Here is an 18,927-nt window from a genome sequence, read left to right as displayed (position 1 = left end):
GCCTTCTGCCCCCTTCTTCTTCTCTTCTCCCTCTGGTATACCTATAATCCTTATGTTGCATCTCCTAATTGAGTTGGATAATTCTTGGAGAGTTTCTTTGTTTCTTTTTAGTCTTAGTTCTCTCTCCTCCTCTGTCTGCAGCATTTCTCTATTCCTACCCTCCAAATTGCTAATTCTGTCCTCCATATTATCGACCCTACTATTCAGAGAGTCCAGATTTTTCTTAATCTCCTCCATTGTGTTCTTCATCTCCAGTATTTCTAATTGGTTCTTCTTTATAGTGTCAAGCTCTTTTGTGACATAGCTCCTGAACTCATTGAGTTGTCTATCTGAATTCTCTTTTAACTCGTTGAGTTTTTTAATAACGGCAGTTTAGAAATCATCATCATTTAGGTTATAGATTTCATTGTCTTTGGAATTGTTTTCTGGGTGCTTATCATTTTCCTTCTGTTCTGGAGATTTAATATATTATTTCATACTGCTTGATGGTGTGGATTTGTGCCTCTGCATAGAGATAGAGTTTAGTCGCTGCTTCCATTTGTTGTGACTGCTGTGTGTGGGGGCAGCTGTTTAGACTGCACCAACCAGGAACCCTGTCAGCTGCTACTGACTGGGCCTGGACCCCTCCTTGTAGTCACAGTGGTCCTGTGGGGTCCCTCGTCGGTTGTGGGGTCAATCGCAAGGGGGCCTCAGGCTGCTGGTGCCTACTGTTGCAGCCCACTTAGACGCGCTCCCTCCTTGTGGTCTGCAGTGGTGTTGTGGGCTTTCCTAGCAGCCAGGAGCAGGATCACCTGTAATTGCTGCTTTGTCCCTAACAGAGCCCACAAGATCACACTTGTCCACTATAGGTCCCAGCAGAGCTATGGGTATGTTCTGCAGTCTGTCGTTAGCTCACTTAGCTGTGCTACTTTTGCCCCAGGGCCTTCCCGCCTTGCGATTGCCAGTTGGGACCTCTCCACTACTGCTGTGCAGAGGCTTTCGCTGAGGCTGCTGTAGGAACCTGGAGTTCCCCTCTGGGCTATGTAGCCATTTCACTGGAGCTCCACTATGCCCCACTCCACTCTCACGGGATCTCTGGGATCTCATGGGATCTCTGGGCCCCTTGCCTCATCTGGGACACGGCCAGAGTCCGTGGGCCTGGTGGTGGCTTGTAAGCTGCTGCCTTGTGGGGAATTCTGCTCTAGGGAGCTTCCTGGTGTTCCGAATGCTGGGTGGGGCCTCCCTGCCAATGGCGAGCAGAGGCCCCCCCTACTGGGGGGGTGCAGGATCCTGGAGTGTCCCCCCGGGCCACAGAGCCGGGTGTTGGAGCTCCACCCAGTCCCCAAGCACGTCCACGGGAAGTCTGGGCGCCCCCTGCACCGACTCGTGCGCCGGAGACTGTGGGCCCAGCAGCAGCTTGTGATCTGGTGCTGTGTCAGGGAATCCACCCGCTGGGAGCTTCCCCTTGTTCTGGATTCTGGGCGGGGTCTCCCTGCTAATGGCAAGCGGAGGCCTTCCCTGCCGGTGGGTGCAGGACCCTGGGGATTCTCCCTGGCCTTAGGTGTAATCGTGGGAAGCTTGAGTAGGGCTGTTGTCACCTGTTTCCACTGTCGCTCCGCTGGTGAGTGCACACTCCCACCCTTGGTGTGTGGCGATGCTATGGGGGAGTCTGCTGGAAGAGAGCCTCCTGCAGGAACTAGGCTGTCCAGGGGTCGGGGGTCGGAGAGTTTTCACCTATTTCTACCTCCTCCCAGGGGGAAGTCCGTCCGCCTTCCGATGTATAGTAGCACGAGACTCTTAGGCATCTTGAGATGCTATCTGGATATCCTTTGTTAATTGGTGAATGTCCAATTAGTTGTAGATTCGATGGGGGAGAGACAAAGAAGACCACTCACTCTGCCATCTTGGTCCCTCCTATTAGCACACTCTTATTGCAATTGTCCTCTTAATTGGGTTGGTACCCAGTGTAGCTGGTTGCTAGGCTCAGGGGCGTACAGTTGTGATAGGCCTGAGGCCAACAAGGCTGTTGTCAGTTCTCTTAGGAGTGCAGCTGAGTAGGGCTAGCCCTTGGCATGGAGGCACTCAGTTGTTTCAGGCTTTGGAAGGTGGGGCTGATCCTTTTTATGGCTATTTGTGAAACACAAGTCTGCTGCTGCTGCTAAGCCTCACCCCCCTCTGGACCACATACACTGTCAACACAGTCCTGGTCCATGCACACTTCTCAACCCCCTGGAGCATACCCCACTGCCACACTGCAGAGGCCCCCACCTCTGCCCCAGTGCCCCCCACAGTCCACCTGGTCCTCACACAAGCCCTGCCCCACAGAGGCAGACACCTTTGCCTGCCTGTAGAGGATCAAGGCACTCAGTCAATGCAGGCTGAAAAGTAGCCTGAGGGCTTGCTGTTAGATGGGGCCAGTCCCTAGGGCGGGTTGCCAGCCCTGGCTGAACTGGATTAAATCTGTGCTCTAGTGGGCGTGGCAGACCCCTGGGCTAACAGCCCAAGAGACGCACCTCAATGGCCCCCACCTGTGTCCGTATCAGCATGCCTGGAGGAGCTCAGAACAACAGCCCCTACCAATGTCTCAGTCTCCGGAGAGGATCCTCCTCTCACCAAGATGCCCCCAGAGCCCACCAGGTGAGTCTCGTTTCACCAAAGGACAGTCAGCCTTCTCTCTGGTGATTTTAGGTTGCTGCAAAGAGTGAGTTTGTGCGTGGGCCCTTTAAGACCCGGATCTTTTCGGCTTTCGGCCGATAGCTTTTCTGGGGTGTCCGCGCTGCAGTTAATAGCTAGCGAAGCCAGACAGTAAGACCCCCCTCTCAGTTGGGCTGAGTCCAAAGGATGGTTATAGCAGTATTGCCCCCGCTCCGGACCTCACTCCTACAGTGAGGGCTGCGTACCTTAGGTTGGCTCCCGCCTGGCCAGCTGAGAAGCTCCGCTGCTCCCAAAGGTGGCTTTTTTCCTCTCTGGCCAGAGTTACTGCCTCTTCTGCTTTCGTCAGGACTGTCCCTTGTTGTGGGGGTTCTTTTTATCCAGTTTTCAGTTTTCAATCCAGGGTGATTCTTCCTAAAATTGTTGTAACCTGGTTGTGTTTGTGGGAGGAGGTGAGTTCAACATCTGCTCACAGCGCCATCTTGACAAGAACTCTTCTTAACCTTTTCTTAATAGTCTCAACATTTTATCTCATGACATTTTGTTATCTGAATAACTTGGTTTTTTTTTTTTTTGAGGCAGATTAGCCCTGAGCTAACATCTGCTGCCAATCCTTCTCTTTTTGCTGAGGAAGACTGGCCCTGAGCTAACATCCGTGCCCATCTTCCTATACTTTATCTGTGGGACACCTACCACAGCATGGCCTCCCAAGCAATGCCATGTCCGCACCCAGGATTCAAACCAGTGAACCCCAGGCAACTGAATCTTGATTTTTATATGACATAAAATATGTTTTATTACTAGAAAATTTATCCTTTTCATGTGATTTCCATTAGATTTAGTATTTTATATGGCTTTGAGTCTAAAATAGGATTAATAAAAGCTCTTGTCCAACTTCTGCAGAATAACTTCTCTGAAAATGAGTAAGTCTTAGATAAGAGAAGTATAAGAGGCTTTAAAAGTTATTTTCGTCTCTTCTAATGGCTTCAACATTTATATGTTTCTTTTTTTCTTCTTTGCTGTGCTCTTGGCTTATTTAGCAGTTAAGACATTAAAATCAGAACCTCTTTTGTAATATAAAATACAATGTTGAGTACTTAGTTTTAAATATTGCTGGTGACAGAGATGGATCCATTTAATGATTAAGTAAGGAAAATAATGAGGAAGTCTAGGAGCACATGAGCTCCTCCAAAGATTGTTGCAAGAGAAGGGTGGGGATGAAGTGTTGGATGACCAAGCCCCACACTGCATAGATAATGGAGAAAGACAGCTTATTCTTAGGCAGTTTAATATGGTGTTACATGAAGGAGCACATCTCCTGCTTAACCAGGGTGCAACCACATGCAAGCCATTCCATATTAATCTGTGTAATAATTGCAAATCAGAATACTCAGATTGGTATTTTGGCTCCAGCACTCCAAGTTGTGATACTTGTAGTAATCTAGGCCTGAGAAAACAAAGGCCTGAGTTGGGAAGATTGTAGTAAGAATGAACTGAAAGAGATAGGTGATAAATATTAAGAAAATTTAAATTACGTGAGTTAGAGGACAGTGGTTCTCAAACCTGAGCATGCATCAGAATCACTTGGAGGGTTTGTTAAATTGCTAGGCCTTACAGAGAATTTCTGATTGAGCAGGTCTGACGTAGGGGCCTGAGAATTTGCATTTATAACAAGATCCCAGGTGATGCTGATGCTCCTTGTCCTGGAACCACACTTTGAGAATCACTGTTATAAAGATATGTAGACTCTTTCCCATGCCCACATTTTCTATGTGCAATTGAGAGTCAATGCCAACAGATGAGAAATGAGCTAAGTGTTCTAATTGCTTTTTGTTTTTGTTTTTGTTTTAGGCCAAGTGATGGTAGTAACAATAATTCAACATGTAGTATTGAGGTCATAAACTCATTGGATATTGAAGAAAGCATTTGGTCCCCTAGGTTTGGATTGAAGGGCAAAATAGATGTTACAGTTGGGGTGAAAATACATCGAGGATGTAAAACGAAATACAAGATAATGCCATTGGAGCTTAAAACTGGGAAAGAATCAAATTCTATTGAACATCGTAGTCAGGTAAATCTTAGTAAGAAAATTTTCTGAATGTTCAGTACATTTAAAAACATGGTCTGCTTTATGTATTTTGCTTTAATTCAGGTAATTTTTATTTGAGTTGCGTATAGTACTTTTCAATTTGCGATATATCCAGAGTACTCAGTTTGTCTTATAGATGTATACATGGCTGCAGCAGAAAGCTTTCTCCAGCAAAGAAATACAACAGCTGAACCAGTGTTGCCAAATTTATGCTGCCAAACTATCAGTCTAAACAGATGCTCCTAAAAAAGGAATTCCTTGGCTATGTAAGCTGGGGAGAAGGGGAAGCCAAGTACATTTGGAGATTTTTATGATGCACATTACCCTATTAAAGTTTCTGAAAAATATAGTAATACAATTTGTTTTAGCTATGTTTAACCTAATGTTTCCAAAAGCTAATTTACCATGGAGCTATTTTTTTTTCAGGTAACATCTACATAGGATACTCGTTAGGAAACATCAGTGTGAATTTATTCTTGTATGTCCAGCCTTTAATCTGATTTTATTGATGTTTATCTAAAATGGAATAAGGTCCATATCTTACCATTATATTAAATTCAAGTTTTTTATCATCTTTTCTTCTCTTTGATAAATAAAATAATCTTTTGTTGTCCTTCAAAATAATCTGAAATTTATATTAATTATAGCGACTTAACAAATCAATGTATCTAACATAAAGTTCTATTTTGTTTTCTGATTATTTTCATTCCTTCTGCACATTTCCACATTGGCAGTCTTAGGTATGTTCTAGATACTTTTAAATCAGCAAAGATAAGACTAAAAGATAGTAATATTGTGTTTTTATGGTATAATATCTACTAAGGGAATAAATAATATAATAAATAACATAGCATTTGTAATTTAACTTAAATTTCATTTGGCCCTTGGAATTTCACATGTCATTGCAGCAGATTTTATATAAAAGATTCAGATTCAGAATACTGAATTGTATAATCAGGGATGAAGGAGTCTTTCTCTTATGAAATCTTTCTTGCCATTCTTAATTGCGTACCAGATACCAAAGGTTTTCAGGAGAGCTTTTCAGTTTGGAAATGAGCAGTAAGGTCACCTTGTTGTTTCACCTGTTAGTGAGTTTCACAGACATTGGAGGTGGAGGAAAAAATAGGTTTCCACTCTTAGAAGACTTGAGCTTTTCACTTTGGTAATACAGAAATGGCTGAGATTGTCAGCTAAAGACTTGGCTACACTAAAGCCTTCTTGAGCAAGGAGAATCATTGCAAGATCCACAGAAGAAAAGCTATTTTTGAAATCAGAGATGTGAAGAAATGTGTTCTCTGTACATTTGACTGAAAATTTTTTTACTTTTTTTTAGGACATGTTTGAAATCACTTTAGAATGCTAAAAGGAAGAGAAATATAAAAGCATTTCAGCATCTAAAGTGGTCTAGATTAAAAGATTTTTCCTCGTTAAGGTTGCTGCTCTAAGTTGTAGTGCCTTCAAGGCAAAGAATATTATATATTTAATTTTGTTCAGTTGGAACTTTCATCTTTGCAAGAAGAGAAGCTGCACGAAGAACTTTAGGAATAAAATAATATTTCTTGTATTTAAAAAATGAGGAAATTTACTAGAGCAAAGCTTGAACAAAAATATTGGAGTTTATTTTGCATATTCATTGTGCAGGAAACAAGGAGACATTGAAGAATTAATTATAGTAATTCGTTGAGTTATATAGATATTGGAGATGAGGAGAGAAATAGATTTCCCCTCTGAGAAGATTTGATTTTTTTCACTTTGGTAGTACAGAAAAAGCTTAAGTTATAAACTACCTTCAGTAAAATGGATTGTATTCCAAAAGTTCATTTGTAAGTTAGTAATTTGGCATTTGAAACATATTTTCTTTTTTTTATTATTTATTTATTTATTTTTTTGAGGATTATTAGCCCTGAGCTAACATCTGCTGCCAATCCTCCTATTTTTGCTGAGGAAGACTGGCCCTGAGCTAACATCCATGCCCATCTTCCTCTACTTGATATGTGGGACGCCTGCCACAGCATGGCTTGCCAAGTGGTGCTATGTCCCCACCCGGGATCCGAACTGGTGAACCCTGGGCCGCTGAAGTGAAATGTACAAACTTAACTGCTACACCACCCGTCCAGCCCCTGTGTTGCCTTTTTTGGCTCTTGTTATTTTCAAAAGGGAAATAGCCTAATTGACCTTTTGGTTTTAAAATTAGAACATATGTTGATTGCAAAACGTATATAGAGATACAGAAAGTTAAAGTTTTGTTTGACAAAATGTACAATGTTTTCACAGCTTGTTCTGTACACACTGCTAAGCCAAGAGAGAAGAGCTGACCCGGAGGCCGGCCTGCTGCTCTACCTCAAGACTGGGCAGATGTACCCCGTGCCTGCCAACCATCTCGATAAAAGAGGTCCAGCTGCTTTCCCTCAGTTTTACTTCTCTGGGTTTTGTTTGTTTGTTTGTTCTTTCTTCAACTTTTGGTGATACGTATTTATACCTGACAATCGCTCACTGCACTTGCTAGGCCTAATACAAGTTGTAATTTGTAGTTGTATTTTTTAAAAAGAATTTTAACAATACGCTGAGTAGTTGAAAATATTAACCTTTTAAAATTTTATGTTACAGAACTTTTTTTTAAACTTTCTATCTTATAGTCAAGACACTCTAGATAGCTATATTTATCCTTAGCATTCAGCTTATAAAACACAGTATTTACTAGTTATGAGACATATAATTATTTAAAGAACTTATCAAGTGAACAAAAATTGAAGTAAATATACCAAATTGTTAACAGTAGTTATTCTAGTGTAGTGGGAAATATGAATGTCTTTCTTTACTTTTTTTATGTTTTTGAATCTAAAGTGTTACTTATATAATAGAAGACAGATGTAGTAAATATTACTTAATTCTTTAAATACACTCACCCTTTTTTCCCCCCCCCACAGAATTATTAAGGCTAAGAAACCAGATGGCATTCTCTTTGTTTCACCGAATTAGCAAATCTGCTACTGGGAAGGAGAAGACAAAGCTTGCTCCTTTGCCAGAAATAATTGAGGAACAGCAAACCTGTAAATATTGTTCGCAAATAGGCAACTGTACTCTTTATAGCAGGTAAACACATGGTCTTCCCAAAATATTAATTCCAGTTAAGTATGCACTCAACTCAAGATGATTTAACATTGTTGGCTGGTCTGGCACTGATGATTTCATTTTAGTTATTTTTCTTTGTATGTAGTACTTCTAAAATGAAAGGAATAGAGAAAAAACAAAGCACAGTTATTTCATATTTTATAACCTGTTTCCTTGGAGAATAATAGAACTATTGTTTTTCAAACTTTTTCCAAAAGTGGATATTTTAATCTTGTTCGTATAGATTCTGGGGAAATGAAATAATTTTAGGACTTATGGAGTCTGGCTAAGAAAGATGCAGTATAGGCATTTTGAATACAGTACAACTTTTTAAAAATGATATTTCAAGAAGTCTTCCATTTCTTAGTTGCTGTTTTAATTTCAGGCCTTTGTAGTTAAAAACAGGGAAATTGGTTCTTCCAGACAGTTTGATATGATCCAGTGAACTTGTCTTGCTTATATATGTCTATTTTTCTATATTTGGCAGGTTTATTAGCTGTCTTATGAACAGTCATATGTTTTTATACCTTCATAGGCCAGTGAAAGTTGTGAAGAACACAAAAAAGTAGTTGGATATAAATACAGACTAGGAAACAAGATCAAATCAAAACTAAAGTTCTAATTCAGCCTGATAATTCACATAAAGGACTTTTAAATGTAGTGTATCAAAGGATCTCTTAATGGCAGAGGACTGTGAATTGTGGGGAGTCTGGGCCTGTAGTACAAGCATATCTTTTTGAAATCTTGTTTTATTCTCAATGTTTTATATGCTATTCTATAGTATATTTGTGTCTATATAAAAATTTAAAAGTTAGTATAAGCAAAATTGATACTCAACACAATTTTCCATGTTTTTATGTTGACTTTCTTATGGCACAGAGCTGGATGTACAAATAGTGTGATTTTGAAAAATGTAGTCATACAGAAAGCCAAAACTTGCAACCTATAGGAGTAAAGACTAGAGAATACCAAACTTAAGTAGTTGTTCGTGGGGTAGTTATTGATGACAAAATAATGCAGTTTTGAATTTCTTATGTATTTTATTTTGTAAAAAGCCATTTGGCTTATAAAATGTTGAAATGACTTACAAAGAAAATTGGGAGCTGTGGTTATAAGTTATGATGATCATCATGTATGTGTACTTATTTTAGAAATACCTCATTTCATAGCCAGCCAGATAAATGCTTTATACATGTCTCTGACTTGGAGCTTTCTCTTTAGAGCAGTTGAACAACAGATGGATGACAGTTCAGTACCAATTGGCATGCTGCCCAAAATAGAAGAAGAAACTCAGCATCTGAAGCCTACACACCTAGAGTATTTCAGCCTTTGGTGTCTAATGTTGACCCTGGAGTCACAATCAAAGGATAAGAAAAAGAATTACCAAAATATATGGTTAATGCCTGCTTCAGAAATGTAAGTGGTCCACTTAGTACATAGTAAAACTTCAGTAATTTGGATTAGCTAGTGGGATGGCATTAGGAATTCATGACAAATACAGGTAACGTAGCATGTTAAAGACATGCAACTTCATATATTCACGCCAACTCCAGATGGCTGTCAGTGAGTTGTTTCTAAGTAGAGCACCATTGTTAGTTATTTTCAGTATGTTAAATATCCCTCAAGAAATCTTATTTTAAAAATTATTAGTAGGGGCGGCTGGCCCGGTGGTGCAGCACTTCCACTTACATGGCCCTGGGTTCGCCGGTTTGGATCCCAGGTGCGGACATGGCATGCTTGGCAAGCATGCTGTGGTAGGCGTCCCACGTAGAAAGTAGAGGAAGGTGGGCATGGATGTTAGCTCAGGGCCAGTCTTCCTCAGCAAAAAGAGGAGGATTGGCAGTAGTTTGCTCAGGGCTAATCTTCCTCAAAAAAAAAAAATTATTAGTTGAGGGGCTGGCCTGGTGGTGCAGTGGTTAAGTGCCCACGTTCCACTTTGGCGGCCTGGGGTCCGCTGGTTCAGATCCCGGGTACAGACATGGCATCGCTTGGCAAGCCATTCTGTGGCAGGCGTCCCACATGGAAAGTAGAGGAAGATGGGCATGGATGTTGGCTCAGGGACAGTCTTCCTCAGCAAAAAGAGGAGGATTGACAGCAGACGTTAGCTCAGGGCTAATAGTCCTCAAAAAAAAAAGAAAAAAAATTATTAGTAAATCTTTTTTCGCCAGTCAAAGGAGTATAAACTTGAGTATATCATAAGGTGAATTTTAGCATATTGGTAGAGTGCAAATTAATGAAGTTTTACCTAATATTTTAAATATTAATATTTAAAATTTCATATTTTTAGTAAGGTTTGATACAGATTCAAATTTTCTAAAGTTGGTCAATCTTGTGTTTTGTGAGATCCGTTTTTTACAAGTTACTTGTAAAGTTGTAGTTTTATATATCTTTGCATAGTATTTTTCTTTATGTAACGTTTAGTTGCTTTTGATCCATTTCTTTCTTTCCAGGATGCATATTGATATAATGTGACTTTAGAAATAATTGGATCATTATCTCCTTAATACTAGATTTTTAACACAAGAACACGTTACAGTGGAGAAAGTTTCAGTAATTTTCGCTAGACTACATGAGTACAGTGAATACGTCAAGTGTACATGGCAACAAGCTTCTGAAGCTGTGTGCTAGTTAATAGTAGTGTCTGAGAGATTGTAAATGCTTAATACTTCTTTCTTAGAAGCAGTGGAATTATCAGTTTGCTTGCCATTATTTTAATAACAATAATTATAAATTCTCTTGTAAACACTAAAGAAATAGGTTACTTTTTTCTTCACGTCAGGTTCAGGAACAGGTTATTACAGTTTGTCTTCCGTAATGTTATGTGTATCAGCACAGGAGGTGGGGGTGTCGTTCAAGGATCAAAGTGCTGATGCTTACGTTGTTCAGAGATCCCAGCCCGTGGGTGCAACATGGGAGGTGCTCCCTAGCACTCAACTAGAGGTCTACAGGTGAGAGATTATTTTTTAGAACTAATAGAGAGTTGTGGAAAATGTAGAAATGACAGTCTAAGTATTTGCATTAGAGTTTCCAGGGGTCAGATAAACAAGTAAATTGTGGAAAAATGCAAATACAGTATTTGTATATGTGGTGTAAATGTAAGCTCGCTCTCTCTGCCTGTCTGTCTTTCACAGAGAGGAGAGTGGCAGCTGCATTGGAAACCTGATCAGAACAGAACATGTAAAGACAGTTTGTGATGGACAATATTTACATAATTTCCAGCGTAAAAATGGTGCCATGCCTATCACAAATCTAATGGCAGGTGACAGAATTATTTTAAGTGGAGAAGAGAGAACGCTGTTTGCTTTGTCTCGGGGATATGTGAAGGAGATTAACATGACAACAGTAACCTGTTTATTGGATAGGTAATGAAACGTTCCTTTTTTGTGGGGTGGAGTAGGTAATAGCTTTATTGATATATGAATTACATATGTATATTTCATGCATTTAAAGTGTACAATTCAGTGGTTTTTAGTACATGCACAGAGTTATGCAACCATCACTAAAATCAATTTTAGAACATTTTCAGCACCTCAGAAAGAAACCCTGTACCCTTCAGCAATCATTCCCCCAGCCCTTGGTAACCACCAGTTTCCTTTCTGTCTCTATAGATTTGCCTGTTCTGAACATTTCATATAAATGGGATCATATAATATGTGGTCTTTTACTGGCTTTTTTCACTTAGCATACTGTTTTTGAGGTTCATCTTCATGTGGTAGCATGTATCAGTACTTCATGCCTTTTTTGAAAAAGTGGAGGTAAAATTCATATAACATAAAATTGACTATTAACCATTTCCTTTCTTTTTTTTTCTTTTTGAGGAAGATTAGCCCTGAACTAACATCTGCTGCCAGTCCTCCTCTTTTTGCTGAGGAAGACTGGCCCTGAGCTAGCATCTGTGCCCATCTTCCTCCGCTTTATATGTGGGACGCCTACTACAGCATGGCTTACCAAGCGATGCCATGTCTGCACCCAGGATCCGAACTGGTGAACCCTGGGCTGCTGAAGCAGAACATGCGAGCTTAACTGCTGTGCCACCGGGCTGACCCCTATTTATTTATTTTTTTAAAGATTGGCACCTGAGCTAACAAGTGTTGCCAATCTTCTGTTTTTTTTTCTTTCTGCTTTTTCTCCCCAAATCCCTCCCAGTACATAGTTGTATATTTTAGTTGTGGGTCGTTCTAGTTGTGGAATGTGGAACGCCACCTCAACATGGCCTGACCAGTGGTGCCATGTCCCCGCCCAGGATCCGAACCGGCGAAACCCTGGGCTGCCGAAGTGGAGTGCGCAAACTTAACCACTCGGCCATGGGGCTGGCCCAACCATGAACCATTTTAAAACATACAATTCAGTGGCATTTAGTACATTCACAGTATTGTGCAACCATCACTTCTATCTAATTCCAAGACCTTTTCATCACCCTGAAAGGAAGTGTTGTACCCATTAAGTAATCATTCCCTACTCCCCTCTCCAGCTCCTGGCAGTAGCTAACCTGCCGTCTGTCTCTCTGGATTTATCTATTCTGGATATTTCATATAAATAGAACTATACAATATGTGACGTTTTTGTCTGACTTCTTTGACTTATCGTAATATTTAAGAGGTTTATCCCCACATCAGCGTTTATCAGTACCTCATTTCTTTTTATGGCTGAATGTTCCATTTTGTGGATAGACAACATTCCATTCATACATTCACCAGCTGATGGACATTTGAGTTGTTTCCACTTTTTGGATGTTATGGTTAGTGTTGCTATAAATATTCACATACAAATTTTTATATGAATGTATTTTTATTTCCCTTGTAGGTATCTAGTATTGGAATTGTGGGTCATGTGCTAATTTTGTGTTTAACATTTTGAGGAAGTACCAAACTGCTAACCTTTTTTTTAGTACTTTATGTTCCATAGTGCTTTTGTGGACATAGTCTTATCTAATTCTCACAACCTCCTGGACAGCAGGCAGGATAAGACACCTGGTGTTAGCTATAAAGCTTGTTTCTCCTTCTTAGCACTTTGAGCACTCACCATTTCATTCTCTCTCTTTTATTTTAGAAAATGGTTGTTCCTTTATTATAGTGATGTAAAGTATGTTTGTCTCAGTAAAAACAAAGTACGTTCATTTAAAGAAAAATATCAAGGAAATAGAATAGTTGGTGTGAAAATTTGTGGTAGAGACTAATATCCATGTTCAGCAGTCCATGTTCCCCTCTTTCTGCACTCCCAGCCTTCCTTGCGTTTAAGTGCAGGCGTGTGCCACCATTTCTTAATGGGCGGAGATCAGCAGTTGGGATGCAGTGATTTCTGGGTAATCGCAGTGGAAATATCCAGGCTTGTTCTCTGCCAGTCAGTAATCCCACTTAAACCATAGCCAACCCTAGTCTGAGTTTCATGATATGGGAGTATGAGCCACAATATTTCTGTCGTCTGTTAGGATTCCTTGCAGTCTCTTGCAGTGTTTATTTAGTGCCTACCATGTATTAGGTGCTTTGCAAATCCTCAGGGAATTTATAGTCTTGTGGGTAGACAAATAGATACATTTTCAGACTAATAAAACAAGTGTTCGAATTGATGGGAACACAGAGGAGAGGCATTTAACCCAATTTTAGGAGGCTCAGGGAAGGCTTTTTGAAAGAGATCATTCTGGATCTTCATCCTGTGGATTAATAAGTTAGCCTGGTGAAGCAGTGTGAAAAGAGTATACCAGACAGAGAAAACATGATGCCTGTTCCCTGAACTGAGGCATGCTGGGGTGATATAGTATGAAGTGGAGTATTCAGGAAGGTGCAGGCAATTATTTCTGGAATGTAAAAGATAAAGAAGGGAGTGCTTGGAGAGATCAGGTCATAGAAGGTCTTATATAACCATGTCAAGAAGTTTTTAGTTTAATTATTCAGCTGTATTAAAGAATTTTAAGCAGAAGAATGGTAATAATCAGATTTGCATTTTTCTGTGGATGCATTGTGGAGAATAGAGTTAGTTAATAGAAGCCAAACTGAAAGCAGAGAAACCAGGAAACTGTTGTACTGGCCTAGGCTAGAGGTGACTGAGGGCTGGGTAGTTTTGGCAGAGAGGATGGAATGACTTTGAGAAGTATTAGAAAGTAAAAGTGGCTGGCATTTGGATACAGATTGCATATGTGGGTAGGGAAGAGGATTAAGGAGAGGGAAGGCTCGAGGCAGCAGTGTAGATGCAAGTGCCATTAATTGGGATCAGGACCACAGAAGGAGGGTCAGGTTCGGTAGGGACGAAGAGTTTTTCACTTTTGAATATATTGAGCTTTCATAGCCTGGGTTTTAACCAAGTGGGAAGATCTTGCTGTCTGCTGGATATCCGAACCTGAAGCTTGGATGAGGAACCAGAGGGGAGAGGAATGTGACGTCAGGCCTTAAAATGTAGATTTGACATTTAAAGCCATATGAGGGCATGGGACCCAAGGAGAAATGACAAGAAAGAGCAGTACAGAGGACCAGGGAGAGGACACTAGGGAACACCAGGGTCTTAGGGGCTGATAGAGGAGTGGGAGAAGGTGTCAGGAAAGAGACGTGTACTCCAGGCTGGAGGTGGGAGGAGCCATGTGCAAGGATCCTTCTGGGGGTGGTGATCACAAGGTCAGATTGCAAGACCAAGTGAATTGTCAGCAGATGTTGTAGGTTCATGATTATTAACTACTTTGACCTTGGTGCCTTGTGCGCTCCCCTACTCCCTTTTCCCACCAATCCAGGGCTTTGTGCTGTCTTGGGCAAGTATGAATTAGGGGCTGGTAACCATTTTAATAGCTATTCTGGCCCGTTTACTCTTAGTAGACAGCAACATATTTCTTACACAGACAACCTGACTATATTAAATGAAAAACGTTCACGTACATCTGTTTTGCTGTTGTAGGAACTTGTCAGTACTCCCAAAATCAACTTTGTTCAGATTGGACCAGGAAGAAAAAAGTTGTGATATAGATACTCCGTTAGGAAATCTTTCTAAATTGATGGAAAATACTCACACCAGGTTTGTAACAGTGAATGAATCTGAATTTTACCTCACTTCCCTAAAGAATATTACTTAAACCGTTTTTTTTCTTTTCAGCCAAAAACTTCGAGATTTAATCATTGACTTTCGCGAACCTCAGTTTATATCCTACCTCAGTTCTGTTCTTCCACATGATGCAAAGGATACAGTGGCCAGCATTCTAAAAGGTCTGCTATCATCAGCATGTCTGCTTCCATTAAGTTTTCTTGGTTCTATTTGTAATTTAATCTCCATTAATGAAAATTAATGTAGTTTTTAAAATTCAAAAGTTTTAATAATTTATTAAACTTGGAATTATATTTTTTAAGTGAAGTCTCTTTGGAAGTAGTTTACATATATTCTTTCATGTCACCATTACATTTTCTTACTTTGAAAAGATATGTTGAAGAGACTTGAGTAGAGGCTGCTTTTCTTATAAAATAGTTAATTTTCTCATTGAAATTCAACACTCTTTTTCCTGTTATTTTTAAATTTAAATATAGGTTTGAATAAGCCTCAGAGGCAAGCAATGAAAAAGGTACTTCTTTCAAAAGACTACACACTCATCGTGGGTATGCCCGGAACAGGAAAAACAACTACAATATGTACTCTCGTAAGTTTATTATTCTTTTGCTTAGAAACTAAATATTTAAATCAGCTTCTCCTCAGTTCAGGGAATTGATCTGTGATATCAAAAGGGCTAAATTTTAAATCCAAATGGCTTTATTTCAAATTAACTTTTTAGAATGACATGCGAAACGGAAGAGCTTGCATAGTTGTGATCATGCTTGTAGATTTCTTGCATTTAGGATTGTCTAAGATCTCTTTCTGTTGGTGATATATGTACCATTGTATGTTTTCCTTCCCTTTAAAAAATAGCAAATTATACAGAGGCAGTTGAAATAGATTTTTCTTGGACTTTTTTTCATGTCAGTAAATTTCTGAGCAGTCTTAGAATAATCATAATGATGGCAGCAAATATTTATTGATTGATACTGTGTGCCAGGCACTATTCAGAGTTTATATGTATTCAATTTTATAATTATTAATAATATATTATTAACATATCATTAGTAACGTGATGATAATGACATGTTATTTTCATAAAACATTTTGGGCTTTATAATTTTAAAAAAGTTGCTTGGCTCAGCTCTTAGATATGCTTTCTATTGAGTTTCCTAATTCTATCTGAAAAATGTAAGCATGTTTAAAATTATCTGGAATCAAAAGTAATGCTGTTTTCCTTTCTCTTATTCGTTATTAGGTAAGAATTCTTTATGCCTGTGGTTTTAGTGTTTTGTTGACCAGCTATACACACTCTGCTGTTGATAATATTCTTTTGAAGTTAGCAAAGTTTAAAATAGGATTTTTGCGCTTGGGTCAGACTCAGAAGGTACATCCAGATATCCAGAAATTTACAGAGGAGGAAATTTGTAGATCAAAGTCCATTAAATCCTTAGCTCTTCTGGAAGAACTCTACAGCAGTCAAGTAAGTACAATTATTGAATAACACTGACAGTAATTTCTGTAGCCAGAATGGGGGGAGAAATGGCGCTTTGGGAAATTCAGTTGCATTGACCAAATTTGCATGTGATTGATTTATGTAAACCACAGGGCCAGTTTATTAATTTATAGTTTGCTGTTTGCTTCTGAGCTGAGGTTTCTGGTTTACTATTCAGGGCTCCCATCTTCTAGTTTAAAATATCCTAGTAAAGGAAAACTGTTTCTCTCTTATCCCAGCACTTCTGACATTAGCTAATGGAGTTAGTGCAAACCCCACAGGTCAAGGGCTTGGTCCCACAAGACTGCCCGCACTTCAGTTCTCATTTGCAAGTCCAGGCCTGCTGTGCTGCTGAGTAGCCGGCTATAAAATGGGTTTCCATGACCCCCTCCTTGGGTTCAATACTTTGCTAGAATGGCTCACGGAACTCAAGAAAGTGCTTTACTTACTATTACTGGATATATTATATAGGGTACAGTTCAGCACAGCCCAATGGAAGAGATGCATAGTGTAAGGTATGTGGAAAGGGGATGGAGCTTCTGTGCCCTCTCCAGGTAAGCCACCGTCCCAGCACCATGTGTTCACCAGCCCAGAAGCTCTTTGAACCCCTTTGTTTAGGGTTTTTATGGAGATCCCATCACATAGGCATGGTTGATTAAATCATTGTTCATTGATGATATGCATTATCCCCAGCCCCTTTCACCTTCCTGGAGGTGGAAGGCGGGGTGTGGACTGAAAGTTCTAACCTTCTAATCACATGGTTGCTTCCTCTGGCAACCAGCTCCCAGCTTCCCTCATTTGTGTAAACTCTGGTTTGGTTGAAAGAGGCTTATTATGGGTAGCAAGAGATGTTCTTCTCACCCTTATCACTCAGGAAATTTCCAGAGTTTTTGGAGCTCTGTGCCAAGAACTAAGAGGAAGACCAAATATATATTTCTTATTGTATTACAGTATTACACCCAGAAAACTACTAATACATAATCAAGATTTTTTTAGTGAGTTTGAATTAGAAGCAATGGTACGTGAACAGTCTTGTGATAGGTTTGATATAGAACCTAATTTTTATTGTATTATTTAATGTCTGTATGTATTTTTACTGGAAAGTCTTAACTAATATTTCTGTCTATTTAAAATATCATCTAAAATAAATTAGATTTAATAGGCAGTTCCTTCAACTCCTTTGTCTAATATCTACACCAATTATTGAAAAATTTTGAAGTGACTAAGATGTATGTCTGATTGGCTTTTTCTTAAATTGAACTTTTTATTTTGAGATAATTATAGATTTACATACAGAGTTGTAAGAAATAATAGATTATGTTTACCCTTTGACCAGTGGTAACATTTTGCAAAATTGTAGTAAAATATCCCCACCAGGATGTTGACATTGATATTGATACAGTCTAGATACAGAATAGTCTCATTGCCGCAAGGATCGTTCATGTTGCACTTTTATAACTGCATCTGCTTCTTTCCTGCCCCATCCCCTCCTTAACTCCTAGGAACCCCTTATCTGTTGTCCATTTCTACAATTTTGTCATTTCAAGAATGTTATGATAAATGGAATCATGCAGTATATAACCTTTTGAGGTTGCTGTTTTTCACTTAGCCTAATGCTCTGGAGATTCAGATTGTTGCATGTATCAATAGTTTGTTCCTTTTTATTGGTGAGTATTGTTCCATTATATGAATGTACCACAGTGTTTTTGGGATAAATAAATGCTCAGAGGCGCAGTTTCTGGGTCATTTGGTAGTTGCCTGTTTAGTTTTTAAAAAATTTATCAGGGCCAGCCCTGATGGCCTAGTGGTTAAGTTCAGTGCACTCTGCTTCAGCAGCCCAGGTTCAGTTCCCAGGCACAGACCTATGCTGCTCTGTTAGCAGCCATGCTGTGCTGGCGGCCCACATACTAAAAAATAGAGGAAGATTGGCACAGATGTTAGCTCAGGCTGAATCTTCCTCAGGAAAAAAAAAATTTACCAAACTGTTTTCCAAAAAGCATTTGTAACCAGCAGTGTGTGAGTGATACTTGTCAGCATTTGGTGGTGTTACAATTTTTCACTTTGGACATTCTGATAGGTATTTAGTGATATCTCACTGTGATTTTAATTTATTTCCCTAATGGGGAATGGTGTTTCATGTGCTTGTTTGCCCTCTATATATCCTCTCCTTTAAATTGTCTCTTCATATCTGTTGCCTATTTGGATTTTTTATTTTATTTTTTATTGTTGAGTTGTGAGAGTTCTTTACATATTCTAGGTATTAGTCCTTTATTGGATATGTAATTTTTGGATTTTTCCCCCACTCTGTAGCTTGTTTTATCATCCTATTCACGGGGTCTTTTGCAGCAAAAAAGTTTTTAATTTTGGCGAAGTCTAAATATAACTTTTTTACTTTCATGCATTTTGCTTCTGGTGTCAAGTCTAAGAACTCTGTCTAACTCTAGATGCTGAAACTGTCTCCTATTTTTTTCCTAAAAGTTTTACTCTTTTACATTTAAGTCTGACCATTTTGGGTTTATTTTTGTATAAAGTGTGAGATTTAGGTCAAAGTTAAGTTTTTTCACCTTTTGATGTCCAATTGCTACAGCACCACTTGAAA

At 39.4% G+C, this 18,927-nt stretch overlaps 1 protein-coding gene across 1 annotated transcript in view; it reads left to right on the top strand.

The window, feature by feature from the left end:
• DNA2 (DNA replication helicase/nuclease 2) overlaps positions 1 to 18,927 on the top strand; it is a 46,733-nt gene that overhangs the window by 17,168 nt on the left and 10,638 nt on the right. Inside the window, exons 6-14 of the mRNA XM_001502598.7 lie at positions 4,483 to 4,702; positions 6,995 to 7,112; positions 7,648 to 7,813; positions 9,053 to 9,247; positions 10,963 to 11,193; positions 14,711 to 14,827; positions 14,906 to 15,015; positions 15,331 to 15,440; positions 16,092 to 16,316. Coding sequence (XP_001502648.3) covers positions 4,483 to 4,702; positions 6,995 to 7,112; positions 7,648 to 7,813; positions 9,053 to 9,247; positions 10,963 to 11,193; positions 14,711 to 14,827; positions 14,906 to 15,015; positions 15,331 to 15,440; positions 16,092 to 16,316 — 1,492 coding nt within the window. The remainder of the gene's footprint in view (positions 1 to 4,482; positions 4,703 to 6,994; positions 7,113 to 7,647; positions 7,814 to 9,052; positions 9,248 to 10,962; positions 11,194 to 14,710; positions 14,828 to 14,905; positions 15,016 to 15,330; positions 15,441 to 16,091; positions 16,317 to 18,927) is intronic.

This window comes from Equus caballus, chromosome 1 (genome assembly GCF_041296265.1).
Source record: "Equus caballus isolate H_3958 breed thoroughbred chromosome 1, TB-T2T, whole genome shotgun sequence".
Lineage (NCBI taxonomy): Eukaryota > Metazoa > Chordata > Mammalia > Perissodactyla > Equidae > Equus > Equus caballus.
This window is presented reverse-complemented; position numbering and strand designations above follow the sequence as displayed.